Source organism: Hyaena hyaena, unplaced genomic scaffold (genome assembly GCF_003009895.1).
Source record: "Hyaena hyaena isolate Hyena2069 unplaced genomic scaffold, ASM300989v1 scaffold_75, whole genome shotgun sequence".
NCBI lineage: Eukaryota > Metazoa > Chordata > Mammalia > Carnivora > Hyaenidae > Hyaena > Hyaena hyaena.
In genome coordinates, this window is record NW_024080707.1 from 326,134 (window position 1) to 346,152 (window position 20,019).

At 37.1% G+C, this 20,019-nt stretch overlaps 2 protein-coding genes across 2 annotated transcripts in view; one reads left to right on the forward strand and one right to left on the reverse strand.

Moving 5' to 3' along the window:
- Positions 1 to 20,019, forward strand: part of ALG6 (ALG6 alpha-1,3-glucosyltransferase) — a 61,895-nt gene that overhangs the window by 16,929 nt on the left and 24,947 nt on the right. Inside the window, exons 3-7 of the mRNA XM_039233427.1 lie at positions 3,176 to 3,260; positions 13,126 to 13,215; positions 14,771 to 14,859; positions 17,332 to 17,414; positions 18,036 to 18,100. Coding sequence (XP_039089358.1) covers positions 3,176 to 3,260; positions 13,126 to 13,215; positions 14,771 to 14,859; positions 17,332 to 17,414; positions 18,036 to 18,100 — 412 coding nt within the window. The remainder of the gene's footprint in view (positions 1 to 3,175; positions 3,261 to 13,125; positions 13,216 to 14,770; positions 14,860 to 17,331; positions 17,415 to 18,035; positions 18,101 to 20,019) is intronic.
- LOC120232615 (integrin subunit beta 3 binding protein) overlaps positions 12,572 to 20,019 on the reverse strand; it is a 99,153-nt gene continuing 91,705 nt past the window's right edge. The window contains exon 12 of the transcript XR_005528609.1: positions 12,572 to 12,594. The gene's annotated coding sequence lies outside the window, so the exon portion shown is untranslated. The remainder of the gene's footprint in view (positions 12,595 to 20,019) is intronic.

Here is a 20,019-nt window from a genome sequence, read left to right on the forward strand (position 1 = left end):
GGAGGGGCAAGAGAGAGAGAGGCAGAGAGAGAATCCCAAGCAGGCTCCATGCTCTTAGGGCTTGAACAGTGACATGATAACCTCAGCCGAAATAAAAAGTTGGACATTTAACCACCCAGGTGTCCCGATTAAATAAATTTTTGATGAAAGTATTCACTGTATGCCTAGCAATATGTTTCCTTTGAACTCTGGAAAATCAAATTCTCTTGTGTTCATAGGAACTAAAATTCTTACTTGGGAAGCAGTTAGAAAATAGTATAGTCATGTTGCAAAATATGTGATATTGAAAATACAAGTATTATGAAAGTTAATAATCAGTGAACAATGTACTTTTTTTAAAAATTTATTTTGAGAGAGAGAGAGTAGGGGAGGGGCAGAGAGAGGGAGAGACAATCCAGGCAGGCTCTGTGCCATCCACACAGACCCCCACATGAGGCTTGAATTTACGAACTGAGATCATGAGCTGAGCTGAAACCAAGAGTCAGACGCTTAACTGGCTGAGCTACCCAGGTGCCTTAGTGAACAATGTGTTTTTAATTTATAAGGGAAAGTTTCATGGAGGATTTGGAATTTGAGATGGTTCTTGAAGGTTGGATATGAGTTGATGGAAGAGATGTATAAATAGGGAGTGAGCAGCGTGAACAGAGGCTTGGAATTTCAAAGTGTCAGACAAGTACTTAAAGATGTTTTGGTCAAGAACCAAAAAATGGGCATTGTGTTAAAAGTAGTTGGCATAATTGCTTGGTTTGCCATCACAGATGGCACAGTTGCACATGTGGTTAAGTGGAAAATCAGACTCAGAATTTCAAATCTCTTGAACTTGATGTCCTTGCTATATCACACTGGTTGTCTCAACATCTGTGCTTCAGCATCATTCATTGAGAATCTACGAGGTGCCATTACATCTGAGAACACAAAAACGAACCATATCTCAAAAGAAATAGTATCTTTTGAGAGACCAAGGGGTGTGTATGTGCGTGTATACGTGTATCTATATACTGTGGGTAATTCCTTGTGACAGTCACTCTCTGTATGCTTTGGAGGTGTTAATCTGCTTTTCCCATGGTTATCTCAACAGTGGGGTTATCTCTGTAGGTGGAGATGCTAGCCATTTAAGAATATTGGTATCATACAGCCTTTAAATGGAAAACTCTTATTTAACGTAGTTTCTAATTTTTTTTTAAATGTTTTATTTATTTCTAGGAAAGAGAGAGAGAGACAGCATGAGCAGGGGAGGGTCAGAGAGAGAGGGAGTCATAGACGCTGAAACAGGCTCTGAAACAGGCTCCAGGCTCTGAGCTGGCAGTCAGCACAGAGCCTGACGTGGGGCTCGAACCCACAAACCGCAAGATCATGACCTAAGCGAAAGTCGGACGCTTAATCGACTAAGCCACCCAGGCGCCCCTATTTAACGTAGTTTCTAAAGCTGGAGAAAATCTGGGTTGGATTTGAGTGAATGTTTTCTTTTTTTAAAGGACAATTAAAAAAAATTTTTTTTTGTTATTTTAAATTTATTTTTGAGACAGAGAGAGACAGCACGAGTGGGGGAGGGGCAGAGAGAGAGGGAGACACAGAATCTGAAATAGGCTCCAGGCTCTGAGCTGTCAGCACAGAACCCGATGCGGGGCTCAAACCCATGAACCATGAGATCATGACCTGAGCTGAAGTCGGACACTTAACCGACTGAACCACCCAGGCGCCCCTTGAGTGAATGTTTATACATTATTCTCCAGTATGGCATTAATTAATTCCCAGTGAGTTAATGAATGTATCTGACTGTATGTGATTTTCAATTGCTGATTTAAAAACCTATGACTCTCTGTGTCTGGGCCTCTCACAACTTTTATGTCACCTGCTAGCTAAATAGTGGATGTTTACGATTTCCTGAATGGAATTACCTTTATGTCATTTAACATGACTTAAGGCTAATAACCTGCTTAACCAGGTTGCTGGCAGTATAAAACTAGATGATGGAGCCGGTTTGCCTGGGTTCATATCCATACTCTACTACTTGATGCCTGAGTGACCACGGTCTCTTTTTTCAGCTGTAAAGTAGGGATACTAATAATACTTACTTCATTGTTATATCTGGCACATATTAGGTGCTATCAATTGTTAAGGACCTATTATTCCATATTTGCTATTTTGAACTAACAAAAGCAGTTACTGACAGTTTTTATATCACTCATTTGACAGCAAAGCCTGACCTAACTAATGTCTTTGTCTTTTTTAAAAATTTGTTTTGATGTTTATTTACTTCTGAGAGACAGAGACAGAGTGTGAGTGGGGCAAGGGCTGAGAGAGATGGAGATACAGAATCTGAAGCAGGCTCCAGGCTCTGAGCTATCAGCACAGAGCCCGTCACGGGTCTGGAACCCACACACTGTGAGATCATGACCGTAGCTGAAGTCAGACGCTTAACCCACTCACTGAGCCACCCAGGTGTCCCTACTAATGTCTTTATGACACATCGTCTTTTGGTTCTATACTGAATCTTGTTATTTATACTCAGTTTGCAAAAGCTCTTTGTAAAAAATATATACTCATTTTTATTGTTTTATGATACTTAGTGGACAGTCTTGTGAAGTAAAAATAAACTTGGATATTTTAAAATTAGTATTAATTACTGTTAATATCTTGTATTTCTTGAATGTTTACTGTGTGCCACATATTTTACTAGTTATTTTATATCATTATCTTATATATCCCAATAGTTCTATAGGTAGTTCCTATTTTTAATGTGCCGAGGTTAAGGGAGGTTAAGTAATTTGTCCAGGGTCACACAGTCACTCTGTGTGCTAACAGTGCTAGGATTCAGACCTCATCTCTGCTGTTTTGGTAATGTCTGTGATTCTTTCTTTATCCTACACTGCCTCTATAATTTAGAAAAGATTTTGGGGTGCTTGGGTGGCTTAGTCAAGCGTCTGACTCTTGATCTCATCTCAGGTCATGATATCATGGTTTATGAGTTCAAGCCCTGTGTCAGGCTCTGTGCTGACAGCATGGAGCCTGCTTGGGATTTCCTTTCTCTCCCTCTCTCCGTTCCTCCCCAACTTGTGCTCTCAAAAGAAATAAATAAACTTAAAAAAATTTTTTTAAAGAAATTTTTCATAAGGAAATAAAATCATTGGTATATTAAAATATATTGTCTGGCTCTTTTTACCTTTCATCTTAGGTGCTGGAAAACCCCCTATGTTTGGTGATTATGAAGCTCAGAGGCATTGGCAAGAAATTACTTTTAATTTACCAGTCAAACAATGGTATGGATAATTTTAACTTGATTTTATTGTTTATCATAGTTAATACAGATTATTTGAAGATATGAAGGAAAATATATATAAGAGGAGACTGTGCTGTTCTTCTTCTTCATCATCCTTCTTTTCCTGTATACTTATATCACTTATGTATTACCTTGCATATTGTAGGCTCATCTTTGAAGTTTCACTCCTGAAAGTTACCCATGTACTCAGCTAGCAGCTGGAATATGATAAGAACTTTCAGGATAGAACAATATATGCCTTAGAAACTCCTCTGGACATAAACTGAAGAACCATCCTGGGCTAACAATATTTTTTCTGGTGGTTTCTCAAAGTGTCTTTGTAAGGAATGAATGCGATGTGAAAGAGCATTAGTTTAGTGGTGAGGAGTGTGAGTGCTCAAGTTATACTGCCTCAGTTCAGATCCTTGGTCTACTATCTACTTGCTGTAGCTGTGTGACCTTTTGCTATGGTTTTATCACTTGTGGAATGGAAATGATAGAATACATATTTCACTGGGTTATTGTGAGGATTGAATAAAATGATACATGTAAAGCACTTAAACTAGTGTCTGCAACAAGATGAGCTCTTAGGAAATGTTAGCTGTGGTTATATCTTTACAGAAATTTGTGCCTGTGTCATCTATCAAATGTATTCTGATTAACAGTTGATGACATTACTTCTTGACTTATTGGATGCCTAATAGATTATTTTATTAGAGACTGGCTGTACAAACTGTTTACATTGTTCTGTTGATTGCTTTGGTCACTTTTTTTTTTCTATATACTGATACATTTATTCAAGTCCTTAGAATCCAAATGAACCATTTTGTGGGACTTATGTGAGGAAAGTATGTGATATCTTTATTTTTCAATGCTAAAATGCATTTATTATTATTTTCAAATTGAAGTATAATTGACATATAGAATCCTCTTTTAGGCGTACATCATAGTGATTTGATATTTTTATACTTTATGCAATGATCCCCATTATGTCTAATCACTGTCACCATACAAACTCATTACAATATTATTGAGTATATTCCTTGTGCTGTACATTATATCCCCATAACTTATTTTATAACTAGTTTGTACCTCTTAATCCCCTTCACCTATTTTGTCTATCCTACAATCCCTTCCCACTCTGATAACCAACAGTTTGTTTCCTGTCTATATGAATCTGTTCTGTTTTGTTTGTTCATTTGTTATCTAGATTCCATACATAAGTGAAATCATACCGTATTTGTCTTTCTCTGACTTATTTTACTTAACATAATACTCTCTAGGTCCATCCATGTGTTGCAAATGGCAAGATTTTGTTCTTGTTTTGTGGCTGAGTAATATTCCACTGTATATATTCAGTTGACCCTTGAACAACACAGGTTTGAACAAACTACAGAGGTCCACTTATATGTGGATTTTTAAAATAAGTATAGTACAATACTGTAAATGTATTTTTTCTTCCTTATGATTTTGATAACATTTTCTTCTCTCCAGCTTACTTTATTATAAGAATACAATATGTAATACATATAACATGCAAGATAAGTGTTAATCCGTTATTTATGTTATTGGTAAAGCTTCCAACTCAACAGGCTATTGGTAGTTAAGTTTTTGGAAATTAGAAGTTATACATGTATTTTCAACTATGTTGGGGGTTTGGGGCTACTAGCCTCCACATTATTCAAGATTTACTTGTATATAACATTTTCTTTTATCCATTGATCTCACAATGGATACTTAGGTTATCTTGGCTATTATAAATAATGCTATAATAAACATAAGGGTACATATATCTTTTCAAAGTGGTGCTTTTATTTTCTTTGGATAAATACCTAGAAGTGGAATTGCTAGATTGTATGCTAGTTCTATTTCTAAGTTTTTGAGGAACCTTTTTACTGTTTTCTGCAGTGGCTGGACCAAGTTACATTCCCAGCAGTTCACGAGTTCCCTTTTCTCCACATCCTTGCCAACACTTGTTTCTTGTTTTTGTGATATTAGATTACCCAATCTGACTGGTATGATGAGGTATCACATTGTGGTTTAGATTTTCATTTTTCTGTTTATTAGTAATGATCATCTTTTCATGTGCCTGTTGGCTGTCTGTATGTCTTCTTTGGAAAAGTGGCTAATCAAGTACTCTGTCCATTTTTTAAAAAATGTAATTTATTGGGGCGCCTGGGTGGCTTAGTCGGTTAAGCGTCCGACTTTCACTTAGGTCATGATCTCGCGGTTCGTGGGTTCGAGCCCCGCGTCGGGCTCTGTGCTGACTGCCAGCTCAGACCCTGGAGCCTGTTTCAGAGTCTGTGACTCCCTCTCTCTCTGACCCTTCCCTGCTCACGCTGTCTCTCTCTCCTAGAAATAAATAAAACATTAAAAAATATATATAATTTATTGTCAAATTGGCCAACATACAGTGTGTGCAGTGTGCTTTTGGTTTTGGGGGTAGATTCCTGTGCTTCATTGCTTACATACAACACCCAGTGCTCAACTCTGCCCATCTTTTTTAAGTTTTTTTACTGTTTATTTATTTATGTATGTATGTATGTATTAATATTTTATTTCTGAGAGAGAGAGAGAGAGAGAGACAGAGCATGAACAGGGGAGGGTCAGAGAGAGAGTGAGACACAGAATCTGAAATAGGCTCCAGGCTCTGAGCTAGCTGTCAGCACAGAGCCTGACGTGAGGCTCGAACCCACAAACCGTGAGATCGTGACCTGAGCCAAAGCCGGACGCTTAACCGACTCAGCCACCCAGGCGCCGCCCCCCCCCCCCCGTTATTTTAATGTTTATTTATTTTTGAGAGAGACAGAGTGTGAGCCTGGGAGGGGCAGAGAGAGATGGAGACACAGAAGCCGAAGCTGGCTCTAGGCTCTGAGCTGTCAGCACAGAGCCCGATGCGGGGCTTGAACTCACGAGCTGTGACATCATGACCTGAGCCAAAGTCAGATGCTTAACCGACCGAGCCACCCAGGAACTCCCTAATTCTTTTTTTTCTAAGTTTATTTATTTTGAGAGAGAAGGAGAGAGAGAGAATATGAATCAGTGGAGGAGGGGCAGAGAGAGGGAGAGGTAGAACCCCAAGCAGGCTCTGCATCATCAGTGCAGAACCGATGTGGGACTCGAACTCATGAACTGTGAGATCATGACCTGAGCGGAGATCAAGAGTTGGATGCTTGACCAACTGAACCACCCAGGTGCCCCCATACTGTTTTGATTACTATAGCTTTGACAGTTTGAAATCAGGGAGTATGATACTTCCAGCCTTGCACTTCTTCAAGATTGCTTTGGCTATTTGGGGTCTTTTGTGGTTCCATAAACATTTTAGGATTCTTTGTTCTTGGTCACTGCTTTTATATAATTCATTTAAGAGAAAGTTTCACACATGGACATCATATTGAGCTCCTTATTAATAGGTTGGCTGTACCCTAGTCAGAGAGCATTTAAAATAGATATCAGCCCAATATTTGGCACTATACATTGTACTATTTTGAGCATCTTTCATATCCTCATACAGTGATTTTTTTAAAAAAAGTTTATTCTGAGAGAGAAAGAGAGTGAAAAAGAACAGGGGAGGGGCAGAGAAAGAGAATCCCAAGCAGTCTATGCACTGTCAACCTGGAGCCCGAAATGGGGCTCCAACTCCCAAGTCAGTGGGATCATGACCGAAACCAAGAGCCAGCTGCTTAACCAACTGAGCCACCCAGGCGCCCCTCCTCATATAGTGACTTAACCATTGAGTATCACTGTTTTAATTATTAGTACATTTTTAATGTGTTTTTCTCTTGTTTGATTGATAGAATAAGGTAATGTTTGCTGAGGGAAACCAGCCCATTGTTTTTGAGTCTTGTAATTTTTTTTATTCCTTTGTAAAAATTACACAGATAAGATAATTGTATTTTTGGTTGTTCTCTGTAAGTACTTCTTAACAGATTTTGATACAAAAGTAGTTGTGATATTTAGTATTGAAAAGATTAGAGAAAAGTGATACATTGTAGCTTTTGGCTTAATGTTAGGTAGTGAAAACATTGATTCCAGGAGTGAGAATATAATTTTAATTCAGTATGGAGAGTGAGTTATTTTGATCTATCTCAGTTTTTAGTTTTCCATGCCAGTGTCTCCTACTTTGGCCTAGATAATCCAGAGTTGACTATATGTATACATTTTCATTCTTTTTCTTTGTTAAAAACCAGATAATGTATACCTCAGATATAATTATATGATTCAGTTTTAACCGTGATCTGTGAGCCTTAAATATTATGAGATGTCTAAAGAAATCTTGGTGGTAAATGTTATAGTTTTGAAATCTTTATTAAGGAGTGGGTACCATGACAATCCTCAATGGTAGGCTTAGAAACAGAGACATATGATATAAAGAAACATGATTTATCATTAGTTGATCATGCAATACTTCATAATGTTCATAAGAAATTGAAGAAATACGATTTAATATAATAAATGTCAGAAATTTTCTCTTTATGAGTGGATAGACTAGAAAACCAAAAATGTATACCTGGAAATTCTAAGAGAAACTGATCTGTTTCAGATTCATGTTTAAATGGTGTGATTTCTTTTTTTTTTTTTACACTTCAGTTTTCTGATAGTGAAGTCTTTCTCTTTTTACCTAGAGAGTTTGCTATAGTGTAATTTGTCAAAACTCTTTCAAGTGAAATAGTTGTTTAAAATATGATATCAGGAGGGGCGCCTGAGTGGTTCAGTCAGTTAAGTGTCCAACTTTTGATCTTAGCTTAGATCTTGATCTCAGGGTTGTGAGTTCAAGCCCTACATTGGGCTCCACTCTGGGTGTGGAGCCTACTTAAAAAAAGAAGAAGATATCAGGATTGGTCATGTTAACTTTAACAGTGTTAGTTTTAATAATTAAATAATTTTAAATTAAAACAAAACTTTATTATTCATTATGTATTATTGTGATAAAGAAAAATAGAACTTATTTCTTTAATTTTATAATAAATTTCATAATGAAAATTCCTTACGTATGGAATCAGGTGTACTTTTGGCATCATGTAATAGAAAACCTGAGTAATAATAGCTTAGGCAATAAAATAATTTTATTATCTTAAGAAGTAAGTCATTGTAATACTGGTAAAGTGCTTCAGTAATAGCAATCAGGGACTCAGGTTTTCCCCATTCTTCCCGTCTGCCATTCCCTCTTTTTAGCATGTCAGCTTTTCATCCTCAGTCTTTCCACTCCATAGTCAGTAGATGACTGCTCAGACTACAAGTGTTGTTACTTTATACAACCATGCTCAAGGCAGGAATAATTGAAATACCTCCTTTTTACCTCTCTTTTTTGTCAAGGAGCAAAATCTTTCCCAACTGTAAAGCAATCATTAATAAAAAGAAATACTTGGCCCAGTGCAGGTATGGTTTATACCTGGATCTAAGGGAAGAGTCCACTTACTCTGAGCTTGTTGTTTTCTAAACAAAATCACAGTTTTATAACTCAAGAGAATTGGTAGGCATGGCTATTAATTTCAGCATTGTTTATAGTAATGAGAAACCTGAAACACTCTAAATTTTCTCTTAGTAGGGGAATGATAAAATAAACTATATTTTCCCAGTTCACATGTTTTTTCTGAATAGATTCTTAGAGGTGGAATCTCTAAGTAGATTAAGTAGACAGTTTTAATGGATACCAACACGAAAATATCTTATTTCTGCATACATTTATCAACACTTAATAACCCCAGACTTTTGAAATTTCCATTTCCTTGAGTACTTGTGGCATTTAACATTTTTTATTATATTTGCTGATCAGTGTATTTCTTCTAAAAATCACATATTCATATCTTTTTTCCATGTTTTTGGTGGGTTGCAGATCAGTAATTTGTATGATTTTATTGATTTATTTGTATTTTTAATTATTTATTTTTTAAGTTTATTTACTTATTTTGAGAGTGAGAGACAGTGTGAGTGGGGTGGGGGGCAGAGAGAGGAAGAGAGAGAGAATCCCAAGCAGCTGGCAGCACAGTGCCCAACATGGGGCTCGATCTCAACAGCTGTGAGATCATGATCTGAGCCGAAACCAAGAGTTAAGCCACTCAGGCGCCCCTATTATTTATTTTTAAATGTTTATTTATTTATTTTGACAGAGTGCAAGTAGTGGAGGGTGCAGAAAAGTGGGGAGAGAGAGCCCCACCCAGGCTCCATGCTGTCATCACAGAGCCCAGTGTGGGGCTCAACCTCACTAACCATGAAATCATGTCCTGAGCCAAAACCAAGAGCTGGATGCTTAACCAACTGAGCCACCCAGGAGCCCCTAATTTGTATGGTTTTAAAATAAAGTTACAGTAGTCCCCTACTATCCATGGGGCATAAGTTCTAATACCCACAGTGGATGCCTGACTACGGATAGCACCAAACCCTAGAGGCTATGTTTTTTCCTATACATGCATACCAGTGATAAGGTTTAATTCATAATTTAGCATAGTAAGAGATTAATTATAACTAATAATAAAATAGAACAATTATAACCATCTATTGTAATAAAAGTTATGGGAATATGTTTCTCTCAGAATATCTTATTGGACTGTACTCACCTTTCTTCTTGTGATGATGTAAGATAATAAAATGCCTACATCCTGAGATGAAGTGCAATGAATGACATGGGCATTGTGGTGTAGTATTAATACTGTTGACCTTCTGGGGCGCCTGGGTGGCTCAGTCGGTTAAGCATCTGACTTTGGCTCAGGTCATGATTTCATGGTTTGTGGGTTTGAGCCTTGCATTGAGCTCTGTGCTGACTGCCAGCTCAGAGCCTGGAGCCTGCTTCAGATTCTGTGTCTCCCTCTCTGTCTGACCTTCCCCTGCTCATGCTGTCTCTCTCTCTCTCTCAGAAATAAATAAAACATTAAAAAAAATACTGTTGACCTTCTGAGGATATGTCCATAGGACAACCTGCTTCCAGACTGCAATTAACTACTGGTCACTGCAATTGCAGAAAGTGAATCTGTGGATAAGGGAGAACTACTGTATATTCATTTTCTATGCTATGTTAACAAATGATCACAAATGATAATTACTTAAACACACATTTTTTATCACAGAACTTTTTTTTAGGTCAAAAGTCTGGGCCTGGCTTAGCTTGTTATTCTGCTTAGGGCCTCAAGAAGGCTGCATGCAATCCCAGTTGTCATCTGGGGCTCTAGTCTTATCAGAGTTTCAGCTGGGGAAGGAACTATTTCCAAGGTACCTCAAATTGCTGGCAGAATTAACCTCCTTGCATCTGCAAGACTGAGAACTTCAGTTTCTTGTTGGACGCTACCCTCAGCTCCCAGAGTCTACTTGCAGTTTCTTGCCATGTGGCTTCTCCAGTATGATCACTTATTAAAACATGAAAGCTTGTCCCTTCGAAGTCAATGAAGGGGAGTCTCTCTGGCACACTTACTAGCAAGACAGAATCTTACATATATATAAGATGTAAGCACAAGAGTGACGTCTATCACTTTTGCCATATTCTGTTGGTTATAAGCAAGTCACAGGTCTTGCACACTCAAGGGGGATTGTACACAGTCAGGGGCATGAACAATAGGAGATGAGGTTCATGGGGAAGACCTTAAAATCTATCTGCTACAACAGTATTCTACATTTTAATCATTTTTCTTGTGTGTATGTATGTATAAAATAAATATTTTCTTCCTGCTTTTCATGTCTTTAAACTTTTCTTAAAGTGTCTTGTCATATAAAAATTGAGCACCTGCATTGGGGTGCCTGGGTGGCTTAGTCGGTTAAGTGTCCGACTTTCGCTTAGGCCATGATCTCGCGGTTCGTGGGTTCGAGCCCCGCGTCGGGCTCTGTGCTGACTGCCAGCTCAGAGCCTGGAGCCTGTTTCAGAGTCTGTGTCTCCCTCTCCCTGACCCTCCCCTGCTCACGCTGTCTCTCTCTCTCTCTCCTAGAAATAAATAAAAATATTAAAAAAAAAAATTGAGCACCTGCATGCCTACTCTCTCTCAAAAATAAATGAACTTAAAAATACCTATGACTTGCAGTTGTGTATTAGAAAAAATTGTATCATGGGGTGCCTGGGTGGCTCAGTCGGTTAAGCGTCTGAACTTGGGCTCAGGTCATGATATCATAGTTTGTGAGTTTAAGCCCTGCATGGAGCTCTATGCTGACAGCTCAGAGCCTGAAGCCTGCATCAGATTCTGTCTTGGTCTCTCTCTGCCTTTCCCCTGCTCATATTCTGTCTGTCTCTCAAAAAAAAACCCATTTAAAAAAATAAAAAAAAAGAAAAATTGTATCTTGAAGTTAATAACACTCTTTTTTAAAAAAAAATTTTTTTTTAAACACTTTGAGTGAGAGGGAGAGACAGAGTGCAGGCAGGGGAGGGCAGAGAGAGAGGATGACACAGAATCTGAAGCAGGCTCTAGGCTCTGAGCTGTCAGCACAGAACTCGATGTGGGGCTCAGACTCACGAACCATGAGATCATGACCTGAGCTGAAGTCAGACGCTTAACCAACTGAGCCACCCAGGTGCCCCAATGATAACACTTTTTTCATAATTCACATGGTAGCCATTTTTTTTCTGACAAAACATCTAACTGAGATTATATGGGAATTCTTGGGGAAAATACATTTCAACATATAAATAGCACTTGCACAACTTTTCATCTGTATCTAAAATATATAAGGCAGGAGAATTTACTGGTTGCTTTGTTTCTACTAGTAGATTTTGAAGCTTTACTGGAAACATTTGAAAGCTACTTCCATAAATTCCTCTTATTTATACATTTCCATAGGAATAGGGAGCAAGATTGTTAGCCCTGTCATTCTTCCCAATCCAACCAGTGACTTGACTGTTAGTATATCTTTGCATGCTTATACTTTACTGTCATTGCCTCTTTTACTTATCTCCAGAGGATCTCAAGCTTAGAGAAAAAATAGCTTTTGTCTTATAAGAAGCAGAAAACCAAATGAAATTGTGTTGATCTAAGTGGTTTTCCATTACTAAATGCATCCCATTAGTTTTGTGGCTAATACTCAGAACTACTATTGTATACTTGCTGTGTGTCAAGCAGTGAGTCAGCAGCTTTACATATTTAACCCAGTCCTTCAACAGCTCTGAGGCAGATACAGTAAAACGGTATGCCAGTGTGCCTGGAAGTGAGGTGAATTTGGAAATAACACAGTTGGTGCCTGTCTTCAGAGGGCACCAGAGAAGTGAGTCCTCTGGTCTCCACTGTTGGCCTGGCTGAGTTTCCCAGATTCAAGCTGTCAAAAAGGATTCCAACTAACCTGGAAATTCTTGGATTCACTGCCTCGTGGCTTCAAGTTTCCGCCAGATATAGGACTTAGGATGGTTCACATGGATGTTGCTGCTGGAGTAGACAACTGCCACCAGTTGGTACATACTGTAGTACCCTATGCCCAGATCTCTCGGCTGGGTCTAGCATGCCTTGATAATTTTATTAGTTCCCATCTCTTCATACAAACCAACATTTCATGTGACTAACACTAAGTAAAACAGACCTTCTGAAGATGAACAATAGACTATTTAATGGGATTGAATGTTAATTTAAATTAATTAATAGAGTAACAAGTTCTGGTTTGCCAGGGACAATCTTGGTTTGCATTTCTTTTTAGGCCTAACAATTATTAATAATTTCCTCTTTTACTCTCAAGAGTAAACCAAGACTGTCTTGGTTTAGATAGTAAATTATTTACCATACTCAAAAACTTTTAATTGTGATTTCACAAAAAATTTTAACTGAAGGGGAAAAGATAAGTTTAGATGAATTTTTTTTACCTTGCATAAAATATTTTTTCATTTTAATGAAATAAGATGTTAAATTATATGTCTGTATCTTGAATATTGATTAATGGAATGTTGCTTTCTTTTTTTTTTCCAGGTATTTTAACAGTAGTGATAACAATTTACAGTATTGGGGATTGGATTATCCACCTCTTACAGCCTATCATAGTCTTTTATGTGCATATGTGTAAGTATTTTATTTTATTTTACTTTATTTCTGAGAGAGAGAGACAGCATGAGCAGGGGAGGGTCAAAGAGAGAGGGAGATACAGAATCTGAAGCAGCCTCCAGGCTCTGAGCTAGCTGTCAGCACAGAGCCTGACACTGGGCTCGAACCCACGAACTGTGAGATCATGACCTGAGCTGAAGCCAGATGCTTAACCAACTGAGCCACCCAGGCACCCCAGTTTTTTGTCTTTAATGTAACTCTAAAATGTTTATGCCCTTAACAGGTTTAGTAAGAAACAGTGTGATCTGGTTTTGTTGAATAGAGGACAGATTGTTTGTACCTACTTTTGTATTGTGGTTTGTAAAGCACTGTACCTTTGCAGTCAGGTTGTAAATAAGTTAACTATCAAAGTTTGAACATTTCCATAATTTCTTTGGAGGATAGGATAGGATAGAAAGAAATGTAAAAATCTGTTTGTTTTGAAGCACAGATACTACCAATTATGCATGGACTGCTGACAAATATATCTAATAGGGTTAGTTGTGTATAGGAAAGCTTTTTTTATGGAATGGTCCACAGCAAATGAAGAAGATAGAGGTCCAAATTGTATTCTGACTAACATGTTGAGTTCGAAACTCTAATTACTGTAGCGTTTCACTTATGATTTAAGATCAAGGTTGGAATTTCATGTCTTAAAGAAATGGAATGGTTTATAGAAGATTATGAAACTTCTGTTTGGTGGAAGACCCAGTTTTGCTTTTTTTAAAAATGTTTATTTTATTTATTTTGAGAGAGAGCATAAGTGGGGGAGGGACAGAGAGAGAGAGGGAGAGAGAGAATCTCAAGCAGGCTCTGCACTGCATGCAGCTCCATCTCATGAACCATGAGGTCATGACCTGAGCCAAAATCAAAAGTAAGATATTTGACTGAGCCTCCCAGATGCCCCCATTTTGCTCAGACTTGAAGTGTGCTAGCAAAAATTTGAGGAACTTGTTCATATTACTTTCCAAACTAAAATCTTAATTTGTTTTATTATTTTTTACTCCATTCATGTTTTCTAAAATTAGCTTCCTAGATTAAAAATAAGTCCCTAAAGTTTATGATAATGAGTTATACTTTATAGTGTTCAGAGTAACATAATATGGTTGAAAATTTGATTTGTCTTTAACAATTATATTTAGTTTAATGCTATGATTTATAATTAGTAGCTATTTATTGCTGATTGTTATGATAACTGAGAAGATTATAAACTATAAAACATGATCCTTTGGTCAATACCACCATTTGTCCTTTACAAAGTATGTGTTTAATAAGTGAAATGTGACACATCAGATTGTTTTTATACTGAAAGAATTGTGAAGGTAGGGATTTTCGTGACATGTTACAGGGTTTTGTTGGAAGGTGAGTGAGGTAGACCCTGTGTTACAGCTTAAGTCAGTTTCACATGATTAAATAAAAAGAGTAAAGCATAAGAGCAATGACTACTTGAAATAGAATCATATGTCCTCAGATATTCTTATGGCTAAAAGGGATGAATAATACTGTATATGTTACATAATGCTTTGATTTTCAGGGCAAAGTTTATAAATCCAGACTGGATTGCTCTCCATACATCACGTGGATATGAAAGTCAGGCACATAAGCTCTTCATGCGTACTACAGGTAAAAGAGCAATAGGTGTTAATTTTCAAAACAAATTTTGATTTTTAAAAAAAGTTTGAGGGGGGGCGCCTGGGTGGCTTAGTCGGTTGAGCGTCCGACTTTCGCTTGGGTCATGATCTCACGGTTCGTGGGTTTGAGCCCCGCGTCGGGCTCTGTGCTGACTGCCAGCTCAGAGCCTGGAGCCTGTTTCAGAGTCTGTGACTCCCTCTCTCTCTGACCCTCCCCTGCTCACGCTGTCTCTCTCCTAGAAATAAATAAAAATATTTAAAAAAAAAAAAAAAAAAGTTTGAGGGGCGCCTGGGTGGCTCAGTCAGTTAAGTGTCTGGCTTCAGCTCAGGTCATGATCTCACTGTTTGTGGGTTCGAGCCCCGCGTCGGGCTGTGTGCTGACAGCCAGCTCAGAGCCTGGAGCCCCTTTCCGATTCTGTGTCTCCCTCTCTCTCTGACCCTCCCCTGCTCGCTCTCTCTCTCCCTCTCTCTCAGAAATAAATAAAACATTAAAAAAATTTTTTTGAACAAACTGATAAAAAATTCTATTATTCCTACTGACTTAATGTTGTGTATCTGTATGTATACATATATATGTATAATACATGATCAGATGTATTTGTAAGCTGAAAAACGAGAATAGAAATAATTCTGGTTGCTTTACATTTATAATTATCTCAATTCTTTCAAAACCCAAATGAGCTAAATACTATTATTATCCTTTCATCTGAGGACGTAGAGGCACAGTTGAGTGATGCGAATAGGTGACCTGAGGTGAGATAGCCATAAATTGAAGTTTTAGTTGTTTAGCTGCTGGAGTAATATCTTCATTCCAAATCTCTTTCACCTTCTTTCTTTCTTTCATTCGTTCGTTCGTTCGTTTATTTTTGAGAGAGAGGTGAGCAGAGGAGGGGCAGAGAGAGTGACAGGGAGACAGAGTCCCAAGCAGGCTCTGTGTTGTCAGCGCAGAGCCTGACATAGGGCTTTGACTCACAAGTCATGAGATCATGACCTGAGCCGAAATTAAGAGTTGGACTGATTCTTAACTGACTGAGCCACCTAGGCACCCCTCACCTTTTTCTTAAAGTAAACCTTTTGGTTGTATCTTACACATTGCATTGCTGTTCATTTTTGCTAAATTAAATAATCCATTCAACAGATATGTATTGAGCATTTATTTTGTGCTGTTCTAAGAGCTTGAAAGTAATAAAATTAGATTTCTTTAAGAGCTTTACATGACTGAGACTTTAGTGCTCTGTCTTGACCTTTTTCTTAATTAGTCTGAATTTAGTCAGGGTTTGTTCTCTTTATCATTCATCCACTCATGAAATCGGAGGCCCAAGAGATAATCTGTCTTGCCTGTCTTTCCCTCTGCTATACCACTTTCCTTTCCCCACAGTGCTTTAATCCTCTCTGAACTGCATACTCACTGGAGGATTATTTAGCTTCTGAACTAACACCTATATCTGGGAACTCACAACCTTTAGAAACAGTCTGTTGTATTTTCAGAGGACCCCAGTCATTAAACATTTCCTTTTTATGTTGAACCACCACTTGTCACTTTGGGTTCTGTTTCCTTGGGCTACATAGAACAAGTCTGATCCTTTGTATACCTAACACCTTACAGACATTTGAAGTCACCTCTTCTCCAGGTTAAATATTCTTAGATACATTAGCTATTTCTTAGATGGCCAGCTTGTTGAATGTGATTATGGTTTGAGGCCTCTGGTTATGCTCCTTTGAATATGTTCCATTTTGTCAGTGTCATCTTAAATGTGGCATCTGGAGCTGAAAATAGATTGCATGCTTCTAAAACTGACAGTTTACTATCATTTACCTTATTCTGGACACCATTATTTAGTGTGGAACAAGAAAAAAATAGGCTTGTTGGATAGCTATGTTATACTGTTGAAGAACTTAATGTATTATTTTGTTCTGAAGGAACTGAACATTCCAAATTATGAATTGTTTAACTGTTTTTTTTTTTCAGTTTCCTCTTTACCTGGGTCTGTGAAACTCTTTATATGCATTAGTTAGTAAAAGTTTATGTAGTTTTTATAAATATTAACATTTAAAAATGATTCATGTATGAATTGCCTCATTTGAAGTATATTTCACATCAGAAAATTTGGAGTATACAGATACTGGCAAAAAAATATTTTCCTTTGCTTTGAGTATCCTTAATATTTAAGTCTAAGTCAGAGCAAAGAGGGAATTAATTTTGGATACATCTAATTGATTTAATGTGTGAATTTATTAGAGAAAATGAAGAAACTTTTAATTATATTTGTGGGATCATAACAATTGAAATTAGGTACAGGTGAAGAGAATGGACAGGGCAAGCTGTGTAAAGTCTTTGTCCAGAGTGGGCGAGAGCCTCCTGTTAACAGAATTCCCAAATTTAGAGGGGGTAGAGCATGGCACTTCGTAGGTTATTGTAAATCCTGACAGACCCATATTTAAAATGATTTGCTTGGTTTTTCAGTGTTAATTGCTGACTTGCTGATTTACATACCAGCAGTGGTTTTATACAGTTGTTGTTTAAAAGAAATCTCAACTAAGAAAAAGGTAAGTTTTAAAGTAACCTGACATTTCATCTCTGAAATGTTTTGTTAGCTTCACTCTTAAAGTATAGAACTTACAGAAGCCATGCTTTGGGGGATAGGCTACTATGGAATGGTGATTCTTTTGTTAATTAAACTTACCTTAGACTAGTAATTGCAATGTTCAATTGTAGTAATAAGATGCCTGGGATTTAGAAGTTGTGTACTGCTGGATTATACAGCATACTGAATTTATGGCTTTATTGGTAAGTCTGAATTTTGAGTTGGTTTGTGAGAAGGAAAGTATTTTGAAAAGTCTCTGTATATTGTCTTATTCCCACTTAACAGATATTCCTTTGGGTTATTTTATACAGGTTAATCATTAGATTGACTTCCTTGATTTGTCTGTCTAAAAGTGCTTTCTCTGACAAATACCTGTTAGTGATTTTTTCCCTTATTACTGAGGTATATCTTATGTTACCTCCATGAAAACTTCAGTGTTTGGAGAATTATTTTATAAAAATCGAATATTTTAATAAATGACAAAGTGAGAGGGGAACATTTGTTGTGTTCCATCAAACAGTAATTTTACTCTGTTTGATTTGAGTAACATGACTTTCTTATTTCACAATGTTTTTCTTTACAGATTGCTAATGCATTATGCATATTGCTGTATCCAGGCCTTATTCTTATCGACTATGGACATTTTCAGTATCCTTTACTAATTTAGAAATGAACTCAGATGTGTATTTTGAGATCTAGGCTCAGGGTATATAAGGTTTTTTCATCCAGTAATGTCTTATTTGCTAGGATACTTGATTATTTAACTGTTTTTCACAATAGTATAATAGAATCTTTTCACCAGACTTTTACTTTAAGGGTAAAGTACAGATTTATTGAAAGTAGAATTGCTGGGGCGCCTGGGTGGCTTACTCGGTTAAGCGTCCGACTTTCGCTTAGGCCATGATCTCGCGGTTCGTGGGTTCGAGCCCCGCGTCGGGCTCTGTGCTGACTGCCAGCTCAGAGCCTGGAGCCTGTTTCAGAGTCTGTGTCTCCCTCTCTCTCTGACCCTCCCCTGCTCATGCTGTCTCTCTCTCTCTCTCTCTCCTAGAAATTAAAAAAAAAAAAAAAAAGAAAGAATTGCTTTTTTTTCTTTTTAATACACATTTGGCTTGGGAACAAAATGTTGGTCTCTGATGAGCTCTTCTGGAGACCTGGAAAAAGAGTGCCAAGTATCCTTATGCTCTCCTAATTCTAAAGAGGTGTAACATATCTTCTGTCTTTTGTAAATATCATCTGACACTGACAAAAAGAAAACAGTCTTCTAGTTTTTCGAGTTTTAAACCAAGGTGTTTCTCTAACAGATAGTGGTAACTGGAAGCTTCCTGGAACTAAAACTGAATAATTAAAAGCTATGTGGATATTATGTGTGTAAGTTTTTATATGTAAAGTAAGGAACATTCAAATAAATCTTAGAGGAAAGTTGATAAAATCTGGACATGGCTGTCCTTTTTGCCTTCTGATATATTAACTATTACTGTCTGTTCCTATCTGTCCCAAAAGGAAAAAAAGACAGAAACCACAGTAACTTGATTGACTAATAGCTTTTCCTTTTGATGCCAGTCTGTTTTAGTTTTAACAAAATTAATATGTGGATTTGTCAAAAGATTTACAAAAGATTAAATCAGAATTTGTTTTCTGTCCACTTTCCCAGTTAAGTTTTTAAATTTTTTTTTTTTTTTGATTCTGGGATAATGGCCATCTGATACTCTGATAATATCAAGAATACTGAAATAAAAAAAGAATAACAAAAAAAGAAAAAAGTTGTTTACAAGATTTAAAAAACTATATTTACTTCGGAATGTAACACTCATATAGAAAAGTGCACAAAATGTAAATGTGTATCTCAGTGCACTGACAAACGATTACCCGTGTCAAAAAATAGAACATTGCCAGGATCCAAAATCTGCATTTGTACAGCTCCCAAGTACTTCTCTCCCCTCCTTTCCCGAAGATAGCTACATATCAAGTGCTGACACTAAAGTTTAGTTCTCTCCCTTTTCTGGACTTCATTTAAAAGAGACAACATAATAGGTATTCCTTTGTGTTTGGTATTTTTGGTTCAACATTTTGTTTGTGAGTTTTTCAAGTAGTTGTGTGTAGCTGTAGTTTGTTCACTTACATTGCTCTGTGTTCCATTGAATGAATACACATAATTCTGTTACTGATAGACATTTGGATTGTTTCCAGGTTGTGGCTCTGATGATTTGCTTCTACGAATAGTCTTGTAAAGTCTCTTCGTATACATATAAATATATTTTTTCTGAGAGAAATTGCAGAGTTATAGGGTATGCACATGACTAATTTTAAATATTCCTGAATGGTTTTTAAGCATGGTATACCAATTAATACTCTCATTAGAAATGACGTAAGTGTTCCATGTGCTCATCTTCACCAATTGTTGGTCATTTTCATTTTAACCGTTCTGATGAATTTGTGTCTTCTCTGTGATTAAAATCAAACTCTTGAAGCTTTTGGGTTTATGTAATTTTATGGGGATACTGTTTTAACTACTATGTATTTTACTTTCCTCATTTATTAAATGGGGATAATAATTACTCTTACTTTGT